Source organism: Cyprinus carpio, chromosome A5 (genome assembly GCF_018340385.1).
Source record: "Cyprinus carpio isolate SPL01 chromosome A5, ASM1834038v1, whole genome shotgun sequence".
Classification (NCBI taxonomy): domain Eukaryota; kingdom Metazoa; phylum Chordata; class Actinopteri; order Cypriniformes; family Cyprinidae; genus Cyprinus; species Cyprinus carpio.
The window spans coordinates 13,963,672-13,987,455 of record NC_056576.1 but is presented as its reverse complement, the minus strand read 5'-3'; the positions used below and the strand labels follow the sequence as shown (position 1 = coordinate 13,987,455).

General features: G+C 36.5%; 3 protein-coding genes and 1 long non-coding RNA gene across 5 annotated transcripts; 1 reads left to right on the top strand and 3 right to left on the bottom strand.

The window, feature by feature from the left end:
• Positions 1-1,454: 1,454 nt before the first annotated feature.
• Positions 1,455-7,879, top strand: LOC109084155 (myelin proteolipid protein-like). 2 transcript variants are annotated; one of them, XM_042754146.1, is made up of 7 exons: positions 1,455-1,610; positions 3,902-4,088; positions 4,240-4,396; positions 5,356-5,530; positions 5,608-5,681; positions 5,773-5,838; positions 6,932-7,879. In XM_042754146.1, the coding sequence occupies exons 1-7, from the start codon at positions 1,607-1,609 to the stop codon at positions 7,004-7,006; spliced, it is 738 nt and encodes a 245-aa protein (XP_042610080.1). In that variant the 5' UTR covers positions 1,455-1,606; the 3' UTR covers positions 7,007-7,879. The 2 variants fall into 2 exon arrangements, with proteins under 2 accessions (XP_042610080.1, XP_042610074.1); XM_042754140.1 differs by lacking the exon at positions 1,455-1,610 and adding an exon at positions 2,647-3,313.
• LOC109089988 (zinc finger protein 185-like) lies at positions 7,583-11,048 on the bottom strand. The gene is made up of 6 exons (XM_042757383.1): positions 10,993-11,048; positions 10,832-10,888; positions 10,443-10,647; positions 9,834-10,300; positions 9,062-9,167; positions 7,583-8,311 (listed from the first exon to the last, which is right to left on the bottom strand). Exons 1-6 carry the CDS (start codon positions 11,046-11,048, stop codon positions 8,162-8,164), a joined length of 1,041 nt encoding a protein of 346 aa, XP_042613317.1. The 3' UTR covers positions 7,583-8,161.
• Positions 11,049-11,109: 61 nt separating this feature from the next.
• On the bottom strand, positions 11,110-13,495 carry LOC109090311. The gene is made up of 3 exons (XR_002017907.2): positions 13,393-13,495; positions 11,509-11,544; positions 11,110-11,426 (listed from the first exon to the last, which is right to left on the bottom strand). It is a non-coding gene; the product is annotated as an uncharacterized LOC109090311 (long non-coding RNA).
• A 1,503-nt stretch (positions 13,496-14,998) lies between these two features.
• On the bottom strand, positions 14,999-19,075 carry LOC109090312 (type-2 angiotensin II receptor-like). The gene is made up of 2 exons (XM_019104105.2): positions 18,710-19,075; positions 14,999-16,799 (listed from the first exon to the last, which is right to left on the bottom strand). The coding sequence occupies exon 2, from the start codon at positions 16,746-16,748 to the stop codon at positions 15,639-15,641; it is 1,110 nt and encodes a 369-aa protein (XP_018959650.1). The 5' UTR covers positions 16,749-16,799; positions 18,710-19,075; the 3' UTR covers positions 14,999-15,638.
• Between the last annotated feature and the right edge of the window lie 4,709 nt (positions 19,076-23,784).

Here is a 23,784-nt window from a genome sequence, read left to right as displayed (position 1 = left end):
ACTTTAGAGCTGCTAAACATCTCTCTATAAAAACCTCTGTAAGATTTCCTCACTAATACAATGAAGGCAATGTGTAAATTTCATCATAGGGTATTTATGTACAAAAATTACACTGCAAAAAAAAAAAAAAAAAAAGATTTTCTTAGGTTTTTTTTTCCCTTCTTGTTTTTCAGTGATAAACAGCAATATTTAAGAAGCAGATACGTAAAACAACAAATATCTGCCAGTGGAAAAAGAGAAATAAAACTTGTTTATTTCAGAAAACAAGACTTAGGCTAATACCCAAGTAATTTAATTTGGCTTTTCAAGTATATGTATGATGATTTAAGAATGTTTTCATTTATATCAGAAAAGAAGACAATATATTTGACAAATATATATTGACAAATGCTTTTTATGAAGCACATACAAATTATTTATATTTTTTTCAAACCACACATTAGCCCTATTGTGTTCATCAATGACATATTTAGTGTACGCGTGTACAAGAGAGTGAGAGAATTTGTGTATTGTGTGTGTTACAGAAAGAGTGAATTGTCTGTGTGTTTCTATTTCTGACACAACTGTAGTATTGTATTGAATGTGCTCTTGTCCCAGTCGGATTCTAAAGGTCACAGCTCACTCACTTTGCTTCAAAATCTGTGTGTGTACTTCTATCTTTGTGAGTGAGAACCCAGAGAGTAATGTGAGGGGGTTTTGGCCTGTCCTCACATTCTGGTACTCCTTAAAAGGGATGTTTGAGGTTTAAGACTTGCTTTAAGAGTAAATTTTATAATTAAGTTAAAGTTAAGGTTAGGGTATACCGTATGGGTTAGGTCCTTAGATGTGATGGTTAAGGTAAGGGGCTAGGGATTGCATTGTGTCAGTGAATGTCCTCACAAAGATAACTGTACAAGAATGAGTGTGTGTGTGTGTGTGTGTGTATGTGTGTGTGTGTGTGTGTGTGTGTGTGTGTGTGTGTGTGTGTGTGTGTGTGTGTGTGTGTGTGTGTGTGCCAGTTCAACTATGGTTTGGAGAAAAATTTGTACCCAGAAGTGTGCTACAGTAAATCTGACAAAAAACTAATTTGTAAAAATGGTATTAAAATGAACTTTTTCATTGTAAAGAAAAAGTTTTTTCATTTCATGCAGAATGTTTTTGTTGGACTTGTAGTATTCATAGTATTTATAAACACTACAAGTCTAACAGTTGAAGAATTTTTAACATGCTTTATGTAGAAACACTAGAAGTCAAAGGATTGTGTATAAGAATGTTTATGTACAAAAACTCAGCCCAGAAGTAAGCGCTACTAGTGTTAGTACAGTAATAGTTAACTTTTTGGCCAATGTGCTAATTTTTATCATGCATGTGCATGTGAAGATTTAGGGTTCATTGCACTGAGACACACACAAACACACTTACTCTTTATTTATCATGGCAGTGAAAGAGGGTGCTGCATCTTTAAGATCTGCCCCAGTGTGTGTGTGTATGTTTGTGAGAGAGAGCAGAAGGGTTTGTTTATTGTTCCAGGGACAAAAGCGTGAGTTAGATTCATAAAAGCATCGAGGGAGATTAATCTACACGGTACATCAGAGAGACAGAGCGTGATACACACACACATACTCACATGGGTAAGTTTACCTGAACTCACCTGAACCTATTTAACCACTGCTATGATGTTCATTATTCCATAATTTTGCTTATACTTATGGACAGAATTTTAATTAATTGGTGTGTCTGTGATTTGCATGTTAGATACAGTAGGTTGTACAGACAAATGTATACAAGAATTTTAATGAATCTTTTTTTTTTTGGAAGAAGTGTTTTAGATACCTTCTGGTTGGTCAGAAGCTTAGAACCATCACTCCTGCATTTATGACGGCGATACATTTAATGGATCCTTACTAATTAAAAAGGTTGTTTTGTTTGATTAACCAGCTGGCTCTGATTTTGATTGGCTAAGACAGTTGCTACGATGCCTCAGAGGTGTGGATGAGAAGACCAGTAACCTCAGGAGACTCCAGACAGAGAGGTCACACCAGGTCGTTAGGTCAAATATACCCTTCTCGGAGGGGGACTCCCGTATGGGCCAGTGCCAGTCTAATATGGGAAAATATTTAATGTATTTGCTTAAAGGATTCAAATGTATGTATGCACTGAATTATTTAGTAGGGTTTTCTCTTTTTTTTTTTTTTTTTGGATAAGAGCTTATCAGCCTTCTGCAGAATCACATCTTCTGTTTGAACAGCAAATGTGTGATTTTCAAATGTGTGACAGTTCACACAAAAATGAAAATTCGGACATTTTCCACCCTCATGTTGTTTCAGAACGGTATACATTTCTTTTTTTTTCTGTAAAACACAAAGGAACACTTGTGTCCAAACAACACTGGACCATACTGAATTTCATTGTACAGACAAAAAAACATTTTTCAGAGTATTTTTTACTTTTGTGTTTTACCACCGAAGAAAAAAGGTCATGCAGATTTGTAACAACATGAGTGTGAGTAAATGATGACACAATGTTCATTTTTGGGTGAACTCTCCCTTTGACAAAGTAATTGAAAAATTTATTTGAAGTTTAAGACACCAAAGCACCTGTGACCCTACAGAGAATAAACGGTTCGGAGAATGAATGGGTAGATAAATGGATGGATGGACCCAAAAGCATTTCGACTTTCTCAAACAGAAGGTGTAATGAAAATGTGTGTTTTTCATATAGTAATCAGATTATTCTGAGTGCTGGACTGTTTTGACACTTCTTGAGAAGAAAACAGTTTAAAAAGAGTGCAAAAGATTGGATGACCTGCCATGACCCCAATCGTAACCCCAGTGGTGTCAGTATGTGTCTGTCTCTGCCACTATGTGTGGAAACACAATGACGTACTCCACTGCTGAGGCCTGTGAGTGTGTGTGTATTTTGTTTGTTCACAATGATAGTTTTTGTTGTTAAAACAAAAGCCATTATCACTGTCACAAGTGCTTCTTTTTCTGACCACAAAACCTCAAACACACATGAAAACGCACGCACACACCCCAAATCTCACCCTGACACCAGGCTACTCAGGAGAGAGAGAGCCTGAGGGAGAGAAAGAAGCAAGGGATGGAGAGGAGCAGCTTAAGCGATGTGTTTTTTCTTCATTGAGGTGGACAGTGGAGTGTATTTGAAGAAAGAAAGAGAAATTACCTCCCTCAATTTAGACATCACAGCAACAGAGGACAGAGATCTCTCTGGAGTGAGTGGACAAGCATCTGCACGGTTCTCTCCTGGTGTGGGTTCAACTCAGCAGTGTCGATGTTTCCAGTGAAACAGCCGTGGTTGTGTAAAGCGCTAGGTGACCTGAGATGCATCATCTACTCTCACAGGCTGAAGACTGCAGATCTCCATAGCTGAGCCTTCTTGGGCTTATTGTTTGTTTGGCTTCTTTTGGTTGCTTCATTTAAAAAAAGAACTGTTTTTAGCCTTTTATTGATGCACTTGTTTTTCCTGTTAAATAGCTTGGTGCATATAGTGCATAGTCATATCTTCTGCTTCCTCATATTTTATTTTATTCTTTTGTGTGTGTGTGTGTGTGTGTGTGTGTGTGTGTGTGTGTGTGTGTGTGTGTGTGTGGGAGAGAGAGAGAGAGAGTTTCAGAAACATTTACTAATAGAGCACATAGCATGTGTGTGCATCTGTTTTTGAGTGTCTCCTTGACTAACTGTAGGCCAGCTAACTCTTAAACTCTCATTAGAGGTGTTTACTTTAAGTTTGCATACTCATTTAGAGGTTATCTGTCTAATTTTATAGTTGATTATGAGTAGACTTGTGTATTAGTAGTAGTAGTAGTAGTGTGTGTGTGTGTGTGTGTGTGTATAAATGTGTGTGTGTATTGTGTGTGCTGCATGTGCAGTTGGTGTGTTGATATATTACTCACCTACAGGTTGCTATGACTGCTGCATCCGCTGCCTGGGCGCCGTGCCCTACACCAGCCTGCTGGCCACCCTGCTCTGCTACACTGGCGTGGCGCTCTTCTGTGGGGGAGGGCATGAGGCGCTCACTCACACACGCACATTCATAGAGCTCTACTTCGCAAGAGACGTCCAAGATTTCATTGTGCTGGCAGACTTGTGAGTTATTGACTTTACACAGTACTTAATGTGAGCACAGAATTGCTTTTTTCATTAATCAGTGTTCTTTGGCATAGTTTGTTCTAACTTGTCTTATGAGACAAATGGTTTGTGTTTGGATGTGCTATTTACTCTATATTTTGTGTTTCAGTATAAAATATTTCCAGTATGTGATCTACGGTCTGGCCTCCTTCTTTTTCCTCTATGGATTGTTGCTCTTGGCTGAAGGTTTTTACACCACCAGTGCAGTAAAGCAGACTTTTGGAGAATTCAGGAGCACAAAGTTTGGGCGCTGCCTAAGCCTCACTGTGAGTCTGTGTGTGTGTGTGTGTGTGTGTGTGTGTGTGTGTGTGTGAGAGAGAGAGAGAGAGAGAGAGAGAGAGAGAGGGATTTTGAAAGCCATTATTTAAAGCCATATTTAAAGACCTAAAAAAAAAAACATAATATTAATATAATAATTATAAGCCATTATTTAAAGCCATTGTTAAAGTTGTATAGCCATTATTATAATATTAATACATTTCAAAAAATATAACATTAATTGATAATTTACATTTACATTTACATTTAGTCATTTTGCAGATGCTTTTATCCAAAGTGACTTACAGTACAATCGGGGGATACATAAAGCGATTCTTCTTAAAGAGGCAAACAGACACAGGAAGTGCTTGTAATACCAAGTTTTAGACATTGTTCAAATAAGTACAACCTGTAAAGGGAAGGAATAAATAAAGAGAAATAACTTTGAAATTTTTTTGAGTTTTCAGCTGTCGTTTGAAAATTGTCAGGGATTCCGCATTCCGGATAATAATTATTTAAAAATATTAAAACCTTAAAAAGTCATGGAAAAGCTATAGGAAGTTCAGTAGACAATATGCTTTTTCAGCATGAAATGACTCTCTGTAAATGTGATCTCTATAAAATGATTTTGTCAGGGAAAATCATAGTTCGCAAAGTGTGGGAATTCTGAAATATACTCCAGCTAGATCATTCGGATCATCTGACAGCAACTTGCTTGGTTGTACCTAAACTCCCAGATAACCTGTGAGCAGTTGGTTTAGTCAGCTATTTTGTAAAGTCATTTTTATTTTTTTGTATCTCCATCCATATCTATATATGTATGTGAACATTTATGATCATGAATGAATATGTCTTCTGTAAAGCAGTTAAAACACTGTTAAGACATTTAAATCAAGTTTTACTGACTTTCTTACATGTCCATGCCTGTTATATTGCAATGATCTGATGAGCTGTTTCTCTTGTCCAGTTTATAATCCTGACGTACGTGCTCGCTGTGATCTGGCTAATTGTCTTTGGCTTCACGGCCATTCCTGTGCTCTTCTTCATTAATATGGAAAGCTCCTGTCACAAAGTCAACATTCTGTCGGAAACTACCTTGTTCAACCAGCAAGCAAGAGTCTGTATGGATGCACGGATGTATGGTACGTCTGCATCTGCATTTCTGTACATATGCATGTGTGTGTGTGTTCGCAATCATTATGTCTGTTGTTCTATATAGGGTTTCTTCCCTGGAATGCTGTGCCAGGGATTGTTTGTGGAAACACACTGGCAAACATCTGCAAAACACCAGAGGTTAGATGTTTATAATCCTGGACACACACACACACAAACACTTAGAGTTTCAAGAAATCATATCACTTATATCCCTTTTTTATGTTTCCAGTTCTACGTGACCTATGACCTTTATATCTGTGCATTTGCTGGAGCAGGAATCACCCTTCTTGCCCTGGTTAGTGATCTAATATTTTACACATGTGAACTTTAAAAGTCATTTTTAGTTGTGGAAGATTTTGTGCAAGGTTATAGTGACCTTCTTCAAGAGGCTCATTGCATTGTGTTCTGGAAAGCATCAATCAATAATTAGTAAATGCACCTCAGCAATCTTTATTTATTATATTTACACATTCATTTATATAGATTTATACGCTTATTGACAAACTTTGAAATTCACTGGGATTTTATTTGCACTGAATTCTTTGAGGTCAGAGTGCAGAGCTGTCAAACAGCATGAAGTTAATAACGGAAGTACAGCAGGGGAATGTTGTTTACAATCAGTAACTGACCTCTCTGCTACTGACAGATCCCCAGCGTCTCTACTCCCTTTTCCCATGTATTTGGCAGCAGTCATTTCTCAGGCTTTATCTAAAGACAGCCACTAGAAGCAACCAGAGCCTCTTTGTCATACTGAGGAGCACAATGAGATTAATACAAACACTTAAATCTGTAAATAAGTAGGAAATAGCACTTACCGCAGCCCCCAAAAGTATTTGGACACATAAGCTATACTTAATAATATCTCAATTTTATTGCATTAGAAATGTGCCATCTGCAAACAAACAAATGATAACTTAAATAGATTTACACTGAACTTCACTTTTTGGTTGTAATTCTGAGAAGTATATATATATGTAACAGTATACTTAATCACATTTCTTTCTTTGATTATTATTATTATTAATTTTCTTTTTTTTTTTTTGAAAATGTGCTTGTGCTAGGAGCCAGATGGTAGGAAATAATAACTGCATTAAAAACGTACACAACCTTTTTAAAGAATCCAGTCCTGAAATTTTCAACTATACTATACTGTAGAACTTAAGCCTCAGTTGATCAAGGGAGGGGGGGTTGTTCCTCTAAATTATACACTGCTATGGACAAGATTGTAAATAAATAATAATGTGCTATTGTTGGAAATGAATTGATGTTTATAGTGAGTCTCAAAGGGATATAAATATTAATGTCACAAGAACTCAAATTTCTCCTGTTTAAAAAACCTTTTGCAGAGGAACACATCAGATCTGTTGTTTCTTCCTTCTTTTTTCTAGTTCATTTATGTGGTTGCCACCACCTACAACTACGCCGTTCTAAGGTTTCTCGGAAGAAAGGGAATCCGTTGCTAGATTCGGTATTGCTAGGCCCACTTTCCTGTTGCCAGTGGCAGCAGTTTCAGTGGTCATCACTGTGGCCGGAGAGGACACACAAAAGAGCTCCATGAAGCCCCTGCAGAGTTCTATCATACAGAGCACAAACACACACAAGCTACTGGTTTCATGAGACAAATTAGTACAAACTACACTAAGGAAGATTGACCAAAAAAAAAAAAAAAAAAAAAAAATTCTTTAAAGCACTACATGTAAAACCACAAACTGCTGTACTGTAGATCTCTGGAGGAGTGGAATTTAGCTTCTTTGCCATACACACATTACTATATTGCTCTTGATTTTTTAATGATTGTATTCAGTGTGCTTCATGGTCTTATTAATGCCTTGCAGTTCGCCAGGATTTTAGCCTCTCTCATCTCTCTCTCACACATTCCATCTTTTTGAGAGAGTTTGAGTGTGTTGTTGTTTCCTCAGTCAGATGTGGGTTTTTATTCTGCGGGACACACAGAGAAACAGCGCTGTAGTGAGCAGCTTTCTTTGTGTCTATTTGCATTCAGTATTTACAGACATTTTTAGTGTCCGTGTCACCTCCTGTGTGTGATTTTATGTTTGTGGGTGTATTTGTTGTATATTTTGACTAACTTTGGCAATATGCTGAACCTGATCAATGATGGTGCTCGATCAAAGGAACTAAAGTTTTTTGTTTGTTTTTATTGTTAACTTCCTGGCTCATTTCAGAAAACGAAATATTATTTCTACAGTAAGTTGGATAACTGTAAATGATTAATAAAACTTGTGCAGAATTCAGACTGAAGTGAGTTTACATAAAATTGTGTGTTAACCTTATTGAAATTCATGCATTAAACTTTACTTTCCCTTAATGAAAGCTGACCATCAGTGTTGTCAATTCTTCTCACAGCTACAGACATTTAAACAGGATAACTCAAGCTTATAGGACAGTTTTTAAAAATATAGTTTAAATTATGAATTGTTAGAAGGCAACAAGAAATATATTGATCAGAAAGAGAGAAATAACTATATAATAATTTACAGAAAAATGGAGATGAATAGGCCTATATGTGCAATAAACCGATGACAGCAGTTCTTCTACTGATAAATAATTTTGTTCAATTAGTTAAAACTGAGTAGTAGACTCTGAGATGTGCTTAGTTGTCATGGTGATATGTTGCAGTGGAGTAGGTTGCTGTGGGGTGAGTCATCAGAGCTGCAGATTTGATCAAAGCATTTCTCACAGAGGATTTTCCCAGCATAGTAGTACAAAGATGAAGAGAGATCACCAAGAGGACTCCAGCAACCGTTACACTAAAACAGAGAAAGAGAGAGCCTTACTGATCACACTGCAGCACATCTTAATTCACAATGAAAAAATGAAGTTTCAAGGCCGTAAAACATTTAAAAAACAAATTCACTGCCATTGGCAAGTGTAGTTTAAAATTTCATCTTGGGACTTGTTTCCAAGCATAGGCTATTGTTTTCATCTGCTGTGTCTTTCTGAGATTTTTCTCTATACCATTTAAAAAGGTTAAATATGCAAACAAAATATTTAGATTACAACAGAACCTGTCTCTGAAAAAATCAGCAATGATTAAATATGATTAAACATTTATTTCATTCTAACTTCCATACTATTTATTTTTCCAATCTATGAAAGTCAATATCAACTGGTTTGGTTAACAACATTCTTCAGCATATCTTCTTTTGTGCTCAACAGAAGAAAGGAATTCATACAGGTTTGAAATGAACTGAGGGTGGACAAATTACAAAATTTTCCCTAGTATCCCTTTAAGCTGCGATCAAGAGAGAGAAAAAAAGGGAAAAACTTAATAGTAATAAATGCCTCAGGGCTTCTGTAGGTTTCAATGATCCCATCACAAAACGTTTTTAACTTTGTTTACACCTGTACTGACCACCTGTGATTGGATCACCAAAAACCTTAAAACCAGATGGAAATACAGTACAGACAAGACTCTGATGAAAATTGTTTGGGGGATAGATGAGACACTGACTTCTGAACCTGAGTACAGAGGAAGACAACTAAAAATAAATGTAAACCTTGAAACAATCTGGGTGGCAGCAAATGGCAGGAATGTTGATGGAGATTTTCCCATTTTCATCTAAGGGCAGCTTGCAGAAGGAACACATGGTTTTATCTTTCACACTGCAAAGGGAGACATACACAGATACACACCCATCTTATGAAGAATGAAACTGTCTTAAATTCTATTACCTGTTAACTTTATTGGTAACACTTTACAATAAGGTGTCATTTGTTAACATTAGTTAATGTATTAGCTAACATGAACTAACAATGAACAATACGTTTGTTACAGTATTTATTAATCTTTATTAATGTTAGTTAATGAAAATACATTTATTTATTGTTTGTTCATGTTAGTTCACATTGCATTAACTAATGTAACAAGTGCAATATTTGATTTTAATAATGTATTAGTAAATGTTGAAATTAACATTAACTAAGATCAATAAATGCTGTAGAAGTATCGTTCATGCTTAGTTCATGTTAACTAATACAGTTAACTACTGTTAACTAACGAACCTTATTGTAAAGTGTTACCACTTTATTGTAAAAATAAATGCAGGTATTTAGTAAGACAGACAGATTACAGTGTTGATGTTTCTGTGTTTTTACATAAGAACTGATTTATGCTAATAAACTCACAGTGTTAATATTTTGCAGATTTTTTAATCACCGATTTTTTATGATATTGCTTTAGAAATTAATTAAAGCAAAATATTATAACACCTACTCAAACAAAGTCCACAGACATCATATCTCAATGAAGGTGTCTTATAAATGACTTACTTCAATTCAGCTTCACAGTTCAGTCTATTGTGCTCTTCCAGGGCTGCCACAGGGGGTTCTTCGGTCAGTTCTGTAGTTGCTCTAGTTGATGGCTCTGTAATTGGAGTTTCCAGAGCAGATACTAGTGAAAGTTCCCCATGATCACTTGTAGGCTGGTTTTCTACTTGTCTGGGTTTGAGTGGAGCCTCTACTACAGGGGATTGTGCTATTGTGACTTGTTCTGTATTGTCTTCTTTATTCTCTGTAGGCTTTGCTTGGTTCTCATGTAGAGTTGTCTCCTGCAGCGCTCCACTGGATTGTATTTGATCTGTTGAAGCTCCATCTACCAGTGTCTTCCCTGTTTCTTCTACAGAAGTCTCAGTATCTGTCTTCAGTGATTCTTCTGCAGGTTTCACTACTATGTTCTCTACAGGAACATCTGTAGGTGTTTTCAATGATTCCTCTACAGTTTTGACTAGGTTTCTCCACTACATCTGTTTTAGGGGTGTTACATGTGTCTTCAATGGTTCCTCTACAGTTTTGACTAGGTTTCTCCACTACATCTGTTTTAGGGGTGTTACATGTGTCTTCAATGGTTCCTCTACAGGTTTGACTAGGTTTCTCCATTACATCTGTTTTAGGAGTGTCTGCATGTGTCTTCAATGGTTCCTCTACAGGTTTTTCTATAGGTTTTTCCACTATGTCCTTTACAGGAACATATGCAGGTGTCTTCAATTGTTGCTCTGCGGGTTTGACTCTGGATGTCTCCACTTCATCCTCTACATGTGGCTCAGATGATGACACATTCTTAGGCTTTACTAGCTTTACTGGCTTCCTGTGGAGAGTAAACAGAATTTGTCCTATGTAATATGAAATATTAAATGTTGATATAGCAGTTCAGTATTGTTAGAAATTAATGAGAGTGAACATTTAAGGATTTCTGCTTCAGCTGTTCTAACTTGGCTTTAAGGAAATTTAGGAATAAAAGCCTCTATCAAGTATAGAAAGATGTACCAAACCTTTTGGTCAGATTGGACCCAGTCCTGACCGGAGTGTTTTCTGCTGAGTTCAGGTGCCTAAGGAAGAACAGAAGGCTGAAGTTATTAAATGGAAAAAAAATATGAATTCAGAACCATTGAATACAGGAATCACACACAAGGGAAATAAGAATAGCTCTCACTCAAACTTCCTTAAGGCTGACAAAAGATAAGGGTTTTGAGGAGGATGATGACACATTCTTAGGCTTTACTAGCTTTACTGGCTTCCTGTGGAGAGTAAACAGAATAAAGTGAACTGCCCTCAGATGATGACACATTCTTAGGCTTTACTAGCTTTACTGGCTTCCTGTGGAGAGTAAACAGAATAAAGTGAGAGTGAGAGAGACAGCGATGTTCACACTGATCAATTTTACTGTTCAAGCAAACATGAGAAAGACCTTTGGTTAGTTGATGCTACCACTCTCAGCCAGCAGATGACAGCGAAAACCTGCATTTACCGTGCTTTTACTTAATGACTGTGTGTCCTGAACATCTTGAGATCTGTTGATCCAGCTTCCATCTTGTTTCAAATGGGTTTGAACTTTTAGTGCTTGTAATACAGCCTGCCTGTTAACATCTACAATCATATAAAATTATCAGTTAGAGTCTATTTTGTTCACAAATGTATATTTTATGTGTGTGTGTGTGTGTGTTTGTACCACTGGACATGGCAAGATCCTCTTCTTCAGTCAGGCCTACATTAGAAATACATGAAATTTGAAATCCGCTTCAGTTTTTCTATCTCTTCTTCTGTTATCTATACCACAGTATATTGCTTGATGTGCTCAGTTTTTGAAGCCAGATCGTCAACATTATTAAAGATTTGATCTAATCTCAGAACAGGATTAGATTGGCACAAACAGGCTCCTGTACTCCCCAAAGATGCATGCACATACTGCACAAAAATGCAGCTAAGCCACATTTTTTTCTCAGTATGTGTGTGTTATCTAGTGTGCCATCTAGAACAGAAATTCCAGTGCTGTCACACAGTAAAATGTGTTGTGAAGTTTGTTTGTTTTTTCTCTCTCTGCATTGTCTTCATGCACTGTTTGGAATTGTACTTGACATAGTAATTTCATTGTGTTGGGATCTATTAGTCCTTTGGCACTTAAGTGGTGAAGACGTAAATAGCTAAAAATAAACGAGCTGGAAGACATTCAGGACAATGGCAAAGAGGAAGAACAGGTCACAAAACACAACAACACAAACACAAGAGTGATGGGTGAACTGTAAGATCTTGTGTGTGTGTGTGTGTGTGTGTGTGTGTGTGTGTGTGTGTGTGTGTGTGTGTGTGTGTGTGTGTGTGTGTGTGTGTGTGTGTGTGTGTGTGTGTGTGTGTGTGTTTGTTGATATGTGCTGTGTTTGTGGAATGCTTAGGTGTTCTCTTGCATATGCTTTATTATGTACGATAGCGTTAATTCTATGATATCATAGTGACATGGAGCTATATATTTTGCTTGGGAAATTGGGAAATTCTGTTTAAATTTTAGTGCCAGGAGTCTGAAAGGATTTGTTCTGTTTACAGATACTTTGCTGTTTCTATGAATAATGCACTTACATGCATTGTAAGAGTGTGATTTCAGTCATACTAAAACAATAATTTGTCTTACTAAATGTCATGGAAATGCTTCAGCAAGACTGAAATCGTAGCGGGTATGATTTGTGCAATATCAAAATTAATGCCTATGACCTCTGCATTGTTTGCATGCTCCGAAAGACAGTGGTGATGCACAGTAAACAATTAGTTGTCTCACGTATATTTGGACAGACAGATGAAAACTGAAGTTCCATTACACCTGCGTGTACCAAGGTACACAAGTAAGATAATTATATTTACTTTGTCCCTAAACCTAACACTCCTTCAAATCTGCTGACATTATTAGATTTAAAACAAGACAAAATTTGGCCGATTTATGATTAAATAGTACTGCACTTCAAATGTCAGTGTTTGACTATATTAAGTCAAATTCAAATTTATTTGTATAGAGCTTTTCACAATACACATTTTTTCAAAGCAGCTTTACAGAAAATGCATGTGTCTACATTACAATTTAGAGTGATCTGTTATCAGAAGTATATTAGTGATGACATTTGCAGTTTTGTCTTTCACAAAATTAGCTAGTACATTCATAAAAGCCATGTCCTCCTCCTGAAACATTCCAGGATCAAAAAGCATAACATCACACAAGTATCGGGTAAGTCTCTAATATAGTGGAAGGATGTCCTCTTCACTTCCCAGAATAGTGAAATCATCTTCATTTCTTGTTTTGTTAAAATGTCATTGATCACAGTTAGAGAAAAAACCCTACATAATCCAAAACCACACAAAAACTTGAACACAAAGATGAGCAACACCCAGACCTTAAGGGTTTTATCAGCAAGGATCTCTCATGTATGCAACCATTTTCACAAGGAGCATTTCAGGTTGGTTTTAGACATAGCTCATATAGTTTCACTATGTCCATGAGGAGGACATTTACAAAATGGAAAGTGCATTTCTCTGCTATAGCATCTATGCTCTATAAAGCAATAGAGGTTCTTACCTGTGTGTGGAAATCTGTGCAGTTTAGTGTGTGAAAGTGATTTATAACTCGCCAGACTGCAACCACTATGAACACACAGACACACGCATTACACACACCTCTCATGCATACCTACCCCCCCCCACCCCCCAACCTCAACAACAGAAGACACACAAAACAACTAAACATAACTCACCTTCACACAATTTTGAATTTGTTTCCTTGATGTAAGATAATAATGTCTATGTTCATATTTGTGTGTGTGCATGGTCATTTTCTGCAGTCCAGCTTACATTATGAGTGTTCAGGAACACTGTGTTCTGTTCTGCTGTTGAAACAATGACAAAGTGAGACAAATGGGGTGTAGCAAAGACCCTCTGATCTCAAGTTTTAGAGACTGTCACAAGAACAAAATTCATCTATTTGCACAGACGTACAGTTTGCATTGTGTGTTGGCTGGAATGGAATAAATGCATTAATAATTTTTATAATTTACTTTCATAATCAATATATTTAGTTAATTTTTGGAATATTTACAAGGACAAAAAAAGTGGATATTTTTCATGATGCTCTAGTGCAGTGGTTCTCAACTCCGGTCCTGGAGATCCACTGCTCTGCACATTTTGTTTGTCTCTCTTATCTCACACACTCAACTCAGATCATGGTGCTTCAGATCACGGTTATCTCAGTAAATCTTTATTATGATCTGAACCTGAAACCTTTGCATCAACAGACTAGATTCTTAACTATTATTCAACAACCAAACTGGCTTCTCTTTTACCTATTAATATTTTTCATCAGTCTAAAAATATCCTCCCCTTTATGCTTCATCAACTGAAAAGGTCCAAAATATTTATCTTGTCTTTATAGAGAAAATTAATTTAAAATAATAATTAACAGATGAAAACATTGATGTCTGGGAATTTCTTAGTCCGGAGGTTTAGGGAAGAACTTGAATCACTGGAGCAAATGAAAAGTTTGATTTAAATAACAAAGACAACAACAGGATTCCTGAAATGCATTACAGAGAATGTGTGCAGCAACTCTACCTACAGGTAATGGTGGATCTTTGGAAACTCAACTAATTAGTAAAACATGACAAAATATGCACTACGCTACTATGTTGCTGAAACTCTCAGCGACAGAAGGAACCTACCAGACTCTAAGCAGGTTGTTCCAGATTCCTGGAAGAACTGTTGTTGAAAAATATGTTCATTACTCCAGTTGGTGTTCATAATGTTTTAGATGACCCACATGACTTGAAAGACATTGATCTACATCTGTTCTATTGTACGCTAGCTCAAGGATCTACTCTTAAGATCTGTAACACAGGCTATTGAGACAGCAGGCCTTGAACAAAGCAAAATGAAACAAATAACGGCTGTCATGATAATGTTAATAATCATGATAATGCGAAGTTTAAGCTGACAGTCATCATGATTACAGACAGACAGACAAACAGACAGACATGATGATAGATAGATAGATAGATAGATAGATAGATAGATAGATAGATAGATAGATAGATAGATAGATAGATAGATAGATAGATAGATAGATAGATAGATAGATAGATAGATAGATAGATAGATATATAGACAGATAACAGAACAAAACAGTAAAATTGTTCACTTGCAAACAACATTTATTGATAATGTTCCATTACAACAGAATTAAAATTCATTTTACCATTATTTATAATTTTAACAACTCATACTCACAGTTATATTATTGTGAATTTTTATATTACAGTGTTTATTATATTAAAGAGTTTTAGTCTGTCTGGCAGGTATCAGCAATGTGAAAGACATGTTTAACATTGTCTAACATTTGAGTGTTGTTTAAAGCTCTGATATTAGCAGTAATCCAAATATTAAGACTATACAGCTGTACTCAACCTTTCTTTCTTTCTTCCTTTTATTTTTTTTTTATTTTTTTTATTATTATTATGTACGATTTGTGCAGAAAAATCAGCAAATTCTACATCCTGGATAAAGTCTGGTCAAAGAATATTATATGGGCTATATTTCTACACATTGGTATGTAAGCAAATGTTGGTGCTAATCACAACCACTGCGTAATTTGAAATAAGGCACAGTGAAAGACACAGTGAAACCACCACAATTATAGCAACCAACAACAACATCTGAACTGATCATCCTAAACAAGTGGCAGTCCATGGAAAAGCACTTGACTGACATTGACATGGTGTCCTCTGCAGTTGTAATAATAGTAAAAAGAAAAGTTTATAGCTTCACCAGATTCCACTACGGGGTGTTCTGCTGCTCAAAAATCTCCATAGGCACGGTTTCTTTGAGGTCACTTAGTTTCCTTGAGAAGGAAGACAGTCTTGTGCTGATAGAATCTCTTTTCTGCGTCAACATACCCCCGTAAAACTGCCACAGGTTCTCTCGGAAGTGATTTCCCACAAAACAGTACAGGAAAGGGTTTATGGCAGAGTTGGAAAAGCCGAGGCAGATGAAGAACGGCAGGAGTTTGTGGATCGCCTGAAGCACCCAGCATTCCCACTCCACACCCAGCTCTCCCAGAGCTCCGAGGAACGCCAGCACATGGAAAGGAAACCAGCAAAAGAAAAACACCAACACTACGGCGACCACCATACGCAACACATGGACCAGTCGGGTATAGTCTTGCTCCAAGTAGTTTGGGGTGGCCAGAAGGTGCACGGCGATTCGGCTGTAGCAGGTTGCAATGATGACAAATGGCAGGAAGAATCCGAGGGTGTTCTTTGCAAGAGTTAACCCGGTTTGCCAGTAGTAACTGGGGAAATAAATTACACAAGCCGTAACATTGTTACTGGAAATAATGTGTATGTCACGGAACACAACTGTTGGCAACGTTGTCAAAGCCGCCACGACCCAAATGATGCCACTAACCAGTCTGGCCTGATTTATGCTCCTACTGATCTGAGAGTGAAGTGGGTAGACGATGGCGTGATATCGATCAACACTCATACAGGTGATAAAAAATATACTAGCGTAGACGTTTATCGTTACCAGACCTCCACATAGCTTACACATAACCTTCCCAAAAACCCAGTTGTAATCCAGTGAATAGTACACAGCCCAGAATGGCAAAGAGCTCAGAAACAGTAAGTCTGACATGGCTAGATTCATCAGATACGTGTTGGCTACAGTCCTTCGGCCTGAACTGTGATACAACACACACACCACCAGCATGTTCCCAAGAAAACCTAGTAGGAAAATGAGGCTGTAGATAGTGGGGATCACTTTCTTCTGGTACTGAGAGGTGGAGGTAGATATGTAGTCACATGAGTTCATATTATGAACTGTCATATTATGGTGTAACAAAGACACACTGGGTCCAGTCAAGTTATAGGTGGATTCTGTTTCCATGGCGTCACTGTTGATTATGCAGGATAATTCAGGAACAGGAGTTCTGAAGTTCTGGAATGAAAAAAACAAAACAGAAAGAGCTTTATGCAGTGATAATGCAAGTTCTTATGTGAAGCAGAAATGATGAAACGTTATTGTAGCCTTGGGATAAAATGCAAAATCATCTATCTCTTGATCCCTCAAATAGAAAAAATACAAGATTGTGAAACTCCTGATAGTTTTGCCCAAAAGCAATGAAGAAAAAAAAATAAAATAAAATCGCAGGCTGAATTTCACAGGTTGCCAGAATAAATAAAAAAAAATGACTAAATAAAAGTGAGAAAAAACTTCTCTAGTAAGCTTAAAAAGTGTCTGAGACTATCTATTAAAATGTTCAAACCCTCCATGGACACTTTGAATCCTATTTAAAGCATTTGTCCCACAGTTTCTGTCTGTTACGAGCTACATAACAAAATCCCATCGCATACTGATCATCTACAGTCCACTGGGACTGATATTGCAGCATCCTCTCCTCTACATCTGGTCAGTGTGAGAAAGAGAATCTGTGAGTGTGGGAGAGAAATGTGAGAAAGCGAGTGTGTGTGCGTGTGCGTGTAACCATAGCTCTGGTGAGTTTGGGTCCAGCACAGATGTGTTTTATAGCTCTCAGTAGGCTGCGCACAATACATCTGGTTACTGTTAACATAGGCGAGGGGCACATGAAGATTTTGGATTGGCTGGGAAATCAGTTGTGGTGTTTGGGGGGCGCACAAACGAGATTCAGTCCTGCTCCCCAATAGTATACATAACACAAAGTAGTAGTCAAGGCATTCTTTTTATATTTTTCCAATGAGCTCAGGTATGCATAATTGGACAGCAAAACCACACAGGTCCTGAAACAGACCTGTTTGTTTTCAAACAAAATATCACGATCAGACTAAGTATCATAAGATGAAATCCTCAAGTAACTGGCAACATATTTGGAAGTTTTAAGCTTTTATTTAAAGGATAGTTATGTTAAGGCTTATTAAATCTAAATAAAATATTGGAAATATCTGGCAAACCTTAAGTTTTACGAAACACTTTAGGGAACAATTCTTGTATTTACTAGCATATTGGCTGTTTATTAGTACTTATAAAGCACATATTAATGCCTTGTTCTGCGTGACCATATTTTAAACCCCTTAATTCTACCCCATACTAAACTAAAGTGAGACCAAGTTTAATATGTTGAATCTGCTTACTCTGCCTGCAGTGCTATACTACAGGAAAAAGTTTCTCATCATTCAAATCTAACTGTCATGGTAATTCATTCATGGAGATTAACATTACATACTCTGAGCCCTAAATAATGCCCACAGCTGTTGAAAATAATCCCAGTCAAATTTCAAATGTTGCACATGTTCTTAATCAGAATGCTATACCTGTCAAGTTAACACACCGTTTCAGTTTAATTAAGTAATTGGAAAAGCTTGTAGTTATCTAATATAATAAATAAAAAAGTAAAGCATTTTTCAGATGCATATAACCACTGAAACTATCTAAACTAGTTCCCTCATGTTCGGGTCACATCTCATATTACATGTCCTATAGCTTTTCAACAAAGTCCAAAACTACCCAAAGTGATTCCGCTCTCTTGTAAAAATTACATTTAAACTCACAATTCTGTCTAGTGTCATGCTAACTGACTGGAAGTGCATATGTGAGTAAAATGATCTGCAATCTGGCTTTCTAATTTCTAATACGTTGCAGAAAAGAAAAGGAATAACAAGCATGACAATGTAATAAGAACAACGCTTTAGACTGCACTGACATCATATTGCTTTAAGGCTTTATTGCTGAAATTATATGCCTCTAGTTTTACACATGGGGTCTTAAGGAGTTACGTTAACTTAAAAAAAAAAAGAAAACATCTTGGGGGAAAAAAATTATGTTCAAAATTCCAGAACAAAATGACCACAACACTCTGCAGCCCAACATACCTTTCAGTTTCCAGAGCAAATTTAGTGAAGTCTTCAGTCTCTCCGAGGTGTCCCTAAACCCCTGGCACACATTTCACGCTGACAACCGAGCCAAAGAAAGCTTGCTTAGCCCCCAGCAGACTTTTCCATTTTGGAAGTGGAGACAATTGTCTGTGTGTGTAAGTATATAAGGGAGTAAACAGCCAACCAGAAGTAGGATTTGCTAAAATATTTTTACGTCCACATTTGTCCACTGGGAAAAGGAGGGTGGAGATGGATACTTAGAGACGGATACTGCGTTCATTTTAAATGCATCTGGCCAGCAACTTTGTGTGAACACCAAAGTGAGAAAGAGAGAGAGACAAGACGGAAAACACACCCAGGAGGAAGAGCTCCAGCATTACACACACGCCTAAAAACCTGGAAAATTAAAGACAGATGTGCTACAGCAGTGTTTATTGTGTAGTGTTAATATGTGCTGTAGTAATGTTTCATAATCTTTCACAGTGAATGAACATGCATCTCTCTCTTCTTTCTAATGTAAATTTCCTGCATTCCTGCTAAATGAGTGCTGGTCACTGGTCTCACAAGAGTTCTGGGTTCTGCATCTATGAATTGTGTCCTCTATCAAACTTTTACCCAGAGTGTGAAACCAGATAAGCTTCTTAAAATACAGGAAATTGAGAAAAGTCAGAGGTTCCCCATTCACTCAGCTCTCTAGTCACCATGGAGACGACCCAGCGAGAGACCCCTCAGAGGTCACGGGCAGATGTGTTCTAACAATTTCATAACAAGGCAGATAATGATGTCTCAAATGAGCGGGGCTAAGATAACCAAAATTTAGCCAATTACGGATGACATTACACAGAAGCGTGTGTTTGTTTACAAATCCGTACATGTGATTTTCATCCAAACAACTGAAGGGACAGAACATACTGTTTCTCCTACTGCTTTTGAGTTTCTTAGTGGCTGTCAATGCAAGTGTCTGTAAACTATTTCTTCAATAAAACTTTGATAACTATACAGAAAACAATGTTGCAACAAAGGTTTTGGTAGGGTTGTGTTGTGAAGAACCTTTTGAAGCACCTTTATCTTTAAGAGTGAAGAGGATGAATATTAAAGCATGTTCAAAATGTGTGTCGTGTTTTTTTTTTTTTTCTGGTGTGTTAATGTGTCCAGTTGTCACAGTGAGTGTGATATCTGATCTGCACTTCCTGAAATCCATAATCATCCTCTGTCATGGAAACATTTCCCTTTTCTCAAAAAACTTTGTTCTGGCAGAATAGAAAAAAGCAAGCAAGCAAGCAAGAAAATGTAAAACAAGTGAAACAATGACATGTTTGAAGTCAATAATAATTTCAGGTGTTGTTTTTTTTTTTTTCTTGATTTGGTTTAGATTAAGGTCGCATGCAGTTAGCCACGTGTTAGCAATGATTACTTCAGAACAACAGCTGTAAATTGCTTTGTCCTAACTGAGAAACATGCAAGTTTTTTTTTTTTTTTTTTTTTTTACGTTAACATTGTTCACAAATGTTAAAAAGAGGTGATTTTGACGGACTATCTGATGGACTAGCTCTGTCTTTTATTCACTTATTCACTACTCTGATCTGAAGGACAGATTTTCAGGTGAAAGGATTACATGCACAACTCACAACAAGGCCAATACAATTACTGTGCTGCATTTCTTTCAGTTTGGCAAATTGTATCCTTAGAAACCTTTTTAATTTACTCAAAGAATGTTTCAAAAGGATTTTTGACAGACAGTGCAGTGCTGCTTTGATTTGTTTAGTTTGTACAAGCTTTTATCTTGCGGCTAGCTTTATTTCCTTTGGCTAAGCTCATTTATATTGCTAGACTGTCCTTGCGGATTCTGTTCATTCATAAGGTCGTTCTCAGTTTTCTGCTGGTCACAGTGGACAAGTACTTCAATGTCCTGTCTTTTAGGAATTTGAATTTACTTTGTTTAGGTTTACTATTAAGTGTTTAATTTGTGTTTGGTTTGGTTTTATCTGGTTGTTGTATGTTCACATGCTTATCTGGTCTCAGGTTTATTCTAATTAGGTTCTAATAGGTCTCCAGAAATTCTGAACAGAATGAGCTCAGATCTTGCATTATGGGTTTTGTGACCCTGCCCAGGTCTCACTTTTGTGTTTATTTGAAAAACTAAAACTAGCTTTAAAGCATTATGATTTTGTGTTAAGGCTTATGGAGTAAGCTTACTGTACTGGCCATACTGGAATCTGGGCCTCTGAACACTGACCTCACTGTGAGTCTTGTTGTGAAGTTTTTTTTTTTTTTTTTTTTTGTGAAGCTTCAAAATTTGGGATCACTCTGGATAGCACCGGTTCATTTGTCTCTGGGTCATTCTAAAGATGTGGTGGCCTGTCCATCTGAAAAATGATCAGAAAAACAAAACTCATCAATTTCACATTAAACCCACCATGCGACATTAATTATGTATTATTCCATAACCATCCTGTTATTTCTCATTTTATATAAGATCACACTAAAGAATTACAGTGTAAAAATAATTTATATAATAATTTATCATTAGCTGCCATGATGTTTTCTCAGTGATGTCACTCTTAAATAAAATGAACCAGAAACACTGCTAAATGATTAAATGTAAATGTAAATGAAACACATCTAAAAGGAAGTGAAAAATAAATAAATAAATAATTCACCCTCATGTCATTTCTTTCTTGTGCTTGCAATAAGACCACTGAATTTTAATCTTAAATAAATGATGTTCTAAGTGATTAAAGTATTTGTACAAATTAATTATACTAAGATAATACTACTCAAAGTTATAGTTAAAGACAATTAAGAGAACATATAGTTTTCTATAAGAATTGAGTACAGTGTTGGTTACCTGTGATTATAACTGCAAGACTCCTCCAGAGAATTACAGATTTTCACAATAAATACATTAAATCTGAAGAATACAGAATGACACATGTACACATTATTTGGGCTGAGAAAGAGCAGTATTCTCAGGTCATGAGAATCCCTGCTAAACACTCATAACATAAACAATATATACACACAGCATACTTTGAAAATGGCAACTCAATTTAGTGAGCCAAAGAAGCTTACTGAATGTATAAAAACAAACGGAATGTAGTGAAGTACGAATTTTAAAATATAAAATAAAAAAAATGATAGCACTACATAAACTTTTTGGTATGCATAAAAAACAGACTCTCCCCACATATGGAAATTCAAAGTATTAATTTCTAAATTCATCAAACATTATTTGAATGTGTTTGCACTTTGACATAAAAAAACAACCTAAAAATAATCAAATGACTGCAGTCTCGGTGCTAAAAAATAATATCTAAAGAAATTATTAAAATAATGTTGTGATATCTCCAAATCTCCAAAATAAATACAGTTAACAGAGACTGCAAGAAATAAACAGACAGTGAAAGAGAGGGGCTGAGAATATACAGGATATTTACATTTGGAACAAAACACTTAAAATCCCAAGCTGTGTTTCTTCTCCCTGATGGACAATGAAATGTCTGTGTGCGTGACAACATTTAGAACTAATATACGACCACTCTGTTTTGTTCAGTCATACAGCATTATGAGATCTGTAAATGCATCCAGCAAATTCTACCACTGCACAATATCATGATTCAGCATAACCAGATCATAAAAGTAGCTTGTCCAATGTGTTGACTAAAAAAAAGTACAGACATAAAGTCCTGAACACATTCTGTTCCCTGTCAGCATCAGCGCCTCTCCCCAGTGACTGACAGAGTAACGCAAGAAAGGAAGAGAGAAGGGAGGAAGAGGAAGGGTCACAGAGGGGACAGGATGCTGGTTTAGGGGGAGAGTCTGAAGGGATAAATTAGGAACCAGCCTCAATGTACAGAGAGAATGAGTTACAAACCACCATCCCAGGCTCAGGGCTCACCCTATACACACTAATAATAGACTTCAGTATGTGAGAATGTGTTTGGCGGCATTTGTTTGTGCTGTAGACCAAAAAAAAAAAAAAAAAAAAAAAAAAAAATCATGGTGGTTTTAAACACTATATTCCAAAAAAAAAAAAGCTTTATTTTGACTATTCATTTTAAATTCAAATATTTAACAAAATTATTATGGTCATTTTCTAATACTTAAAAATAATAATAAATAAATAATACAGAAGACCCCCTGGGTTTAATAAAACTAAACGAAAGAACATACTCTACCAACATTAAAACAAGGAAGATTAATTCTTTTCTGGATGAATTTGAGCTAATACATGCATATTTTACTCCTCTATGAGGTAAGAGATAAGTAATTGTTATGTTTTGGTTATTTAGAACAATAACTACAGTGGAAGTCGCTTCCAATACCTGATACCCTCAGCTGAATGTCTGACATCACAGGCTGAACATATTAGAACTTCCAGAAAACAGGTATCACCTTACTATCACTGGAACAACAAAGTAATTGGTTCAAAGGTGATGACAAGCATAGAGAAAAATGAAACATAAGATCCTCACACGCATGACAGAGTCAGAGACATTAAACAAAACGGCTCATTTTCCTTGTTGATGATGAATCTGACTCTGTACTGCCTCCTGCAGTCCTGTAACATCCACATATCATTCTGTCAGCCAAATAGAAAAACACAAGCAAGTCTGACAGTGTGGAAGACTGCAAGTGTCAGTTCTGTCAATGTCAAATTGTAAATTAAATGATGCAAATAACTTTGTCACTTGTCTCAGTATCTAGCCTACAGTGAGATAATCACACTAAACAAACTGCGTGTACATCTATACCTGAAACGGATATAGCCTACTCATAAAAAGCTGCTGAACCCGCTATTGCACTCTCAGCGAAGATGCAGTCGGTAGAAAGATTGACTCAAGGACGTTTAAATCTGCATGGAGAAACGTGTCGAAATTCCAAAGAGCGTGGATTCCTACTGAGTGGATCATTCGGCAAATAACTTTAAACGTGACCGCAACTTTTTTCAAATTTAGCAAAAATCAAACCGGTAAGGTACGATTTCATTCGGGTAAAGCACTTACATGATAAAATGTTAAAAATATAAATTATTGTTTCAGGCTGACAGAAATCAAACTTGACAGTGGGGA

Bases quoted from the DNA above. Each gene is read 5' to 3' on its own strand.
- LOC109084155 (XM_042754140.1), top strand. From the start codon at position 3,274: ATGTTTCCAGTGAAACAGCCGTGGTTGTGTAAAGCGCTAG. The intron at 4,397-5,355 runs GTGAGTCTGTGT...TCTCTTGTCCAG, and splicing joins GGCGCTGCCTAAGCCTCACT to TTTATAATCCTGACGTACGT. The intron at 5,531-5,607 runs GTACGTCTGCAT...TGTTCTATATAG, and splicing joins TATGGATGCACGGATGTATG to GGTTTCTTCCCTGGAATGCT.
- LOC109089988 (XM_042757383.1), bottom strand. From the start codon at position 11,048: ATGTGTCATCATCCTCCTCAAAACCCTTATCTTTTGTCAGCCTTAAGG. The intron at 10,648-10,831 runs GTTTGGTACATC...TACTCTCCACAG, and splicing joins GGGTCCAATCTGACCAAAAG to GAAGCCAGTAAAGCTAGTAA. The intron at 9,168-9,833 runs GTAAGTCATTTA...CTCCCTTTGCAG, and splicing joins AACTGTGAAGCTGAATTGAA to TGTGAAAGATAAAACCATGT.
- LOC109090312 (XM_019104105.2), bottom strand. From the start codon at position 16,748: ATGGAAACAGAATCCACCTATAACTTGACTGGACCCAGTGTGTCTTTG.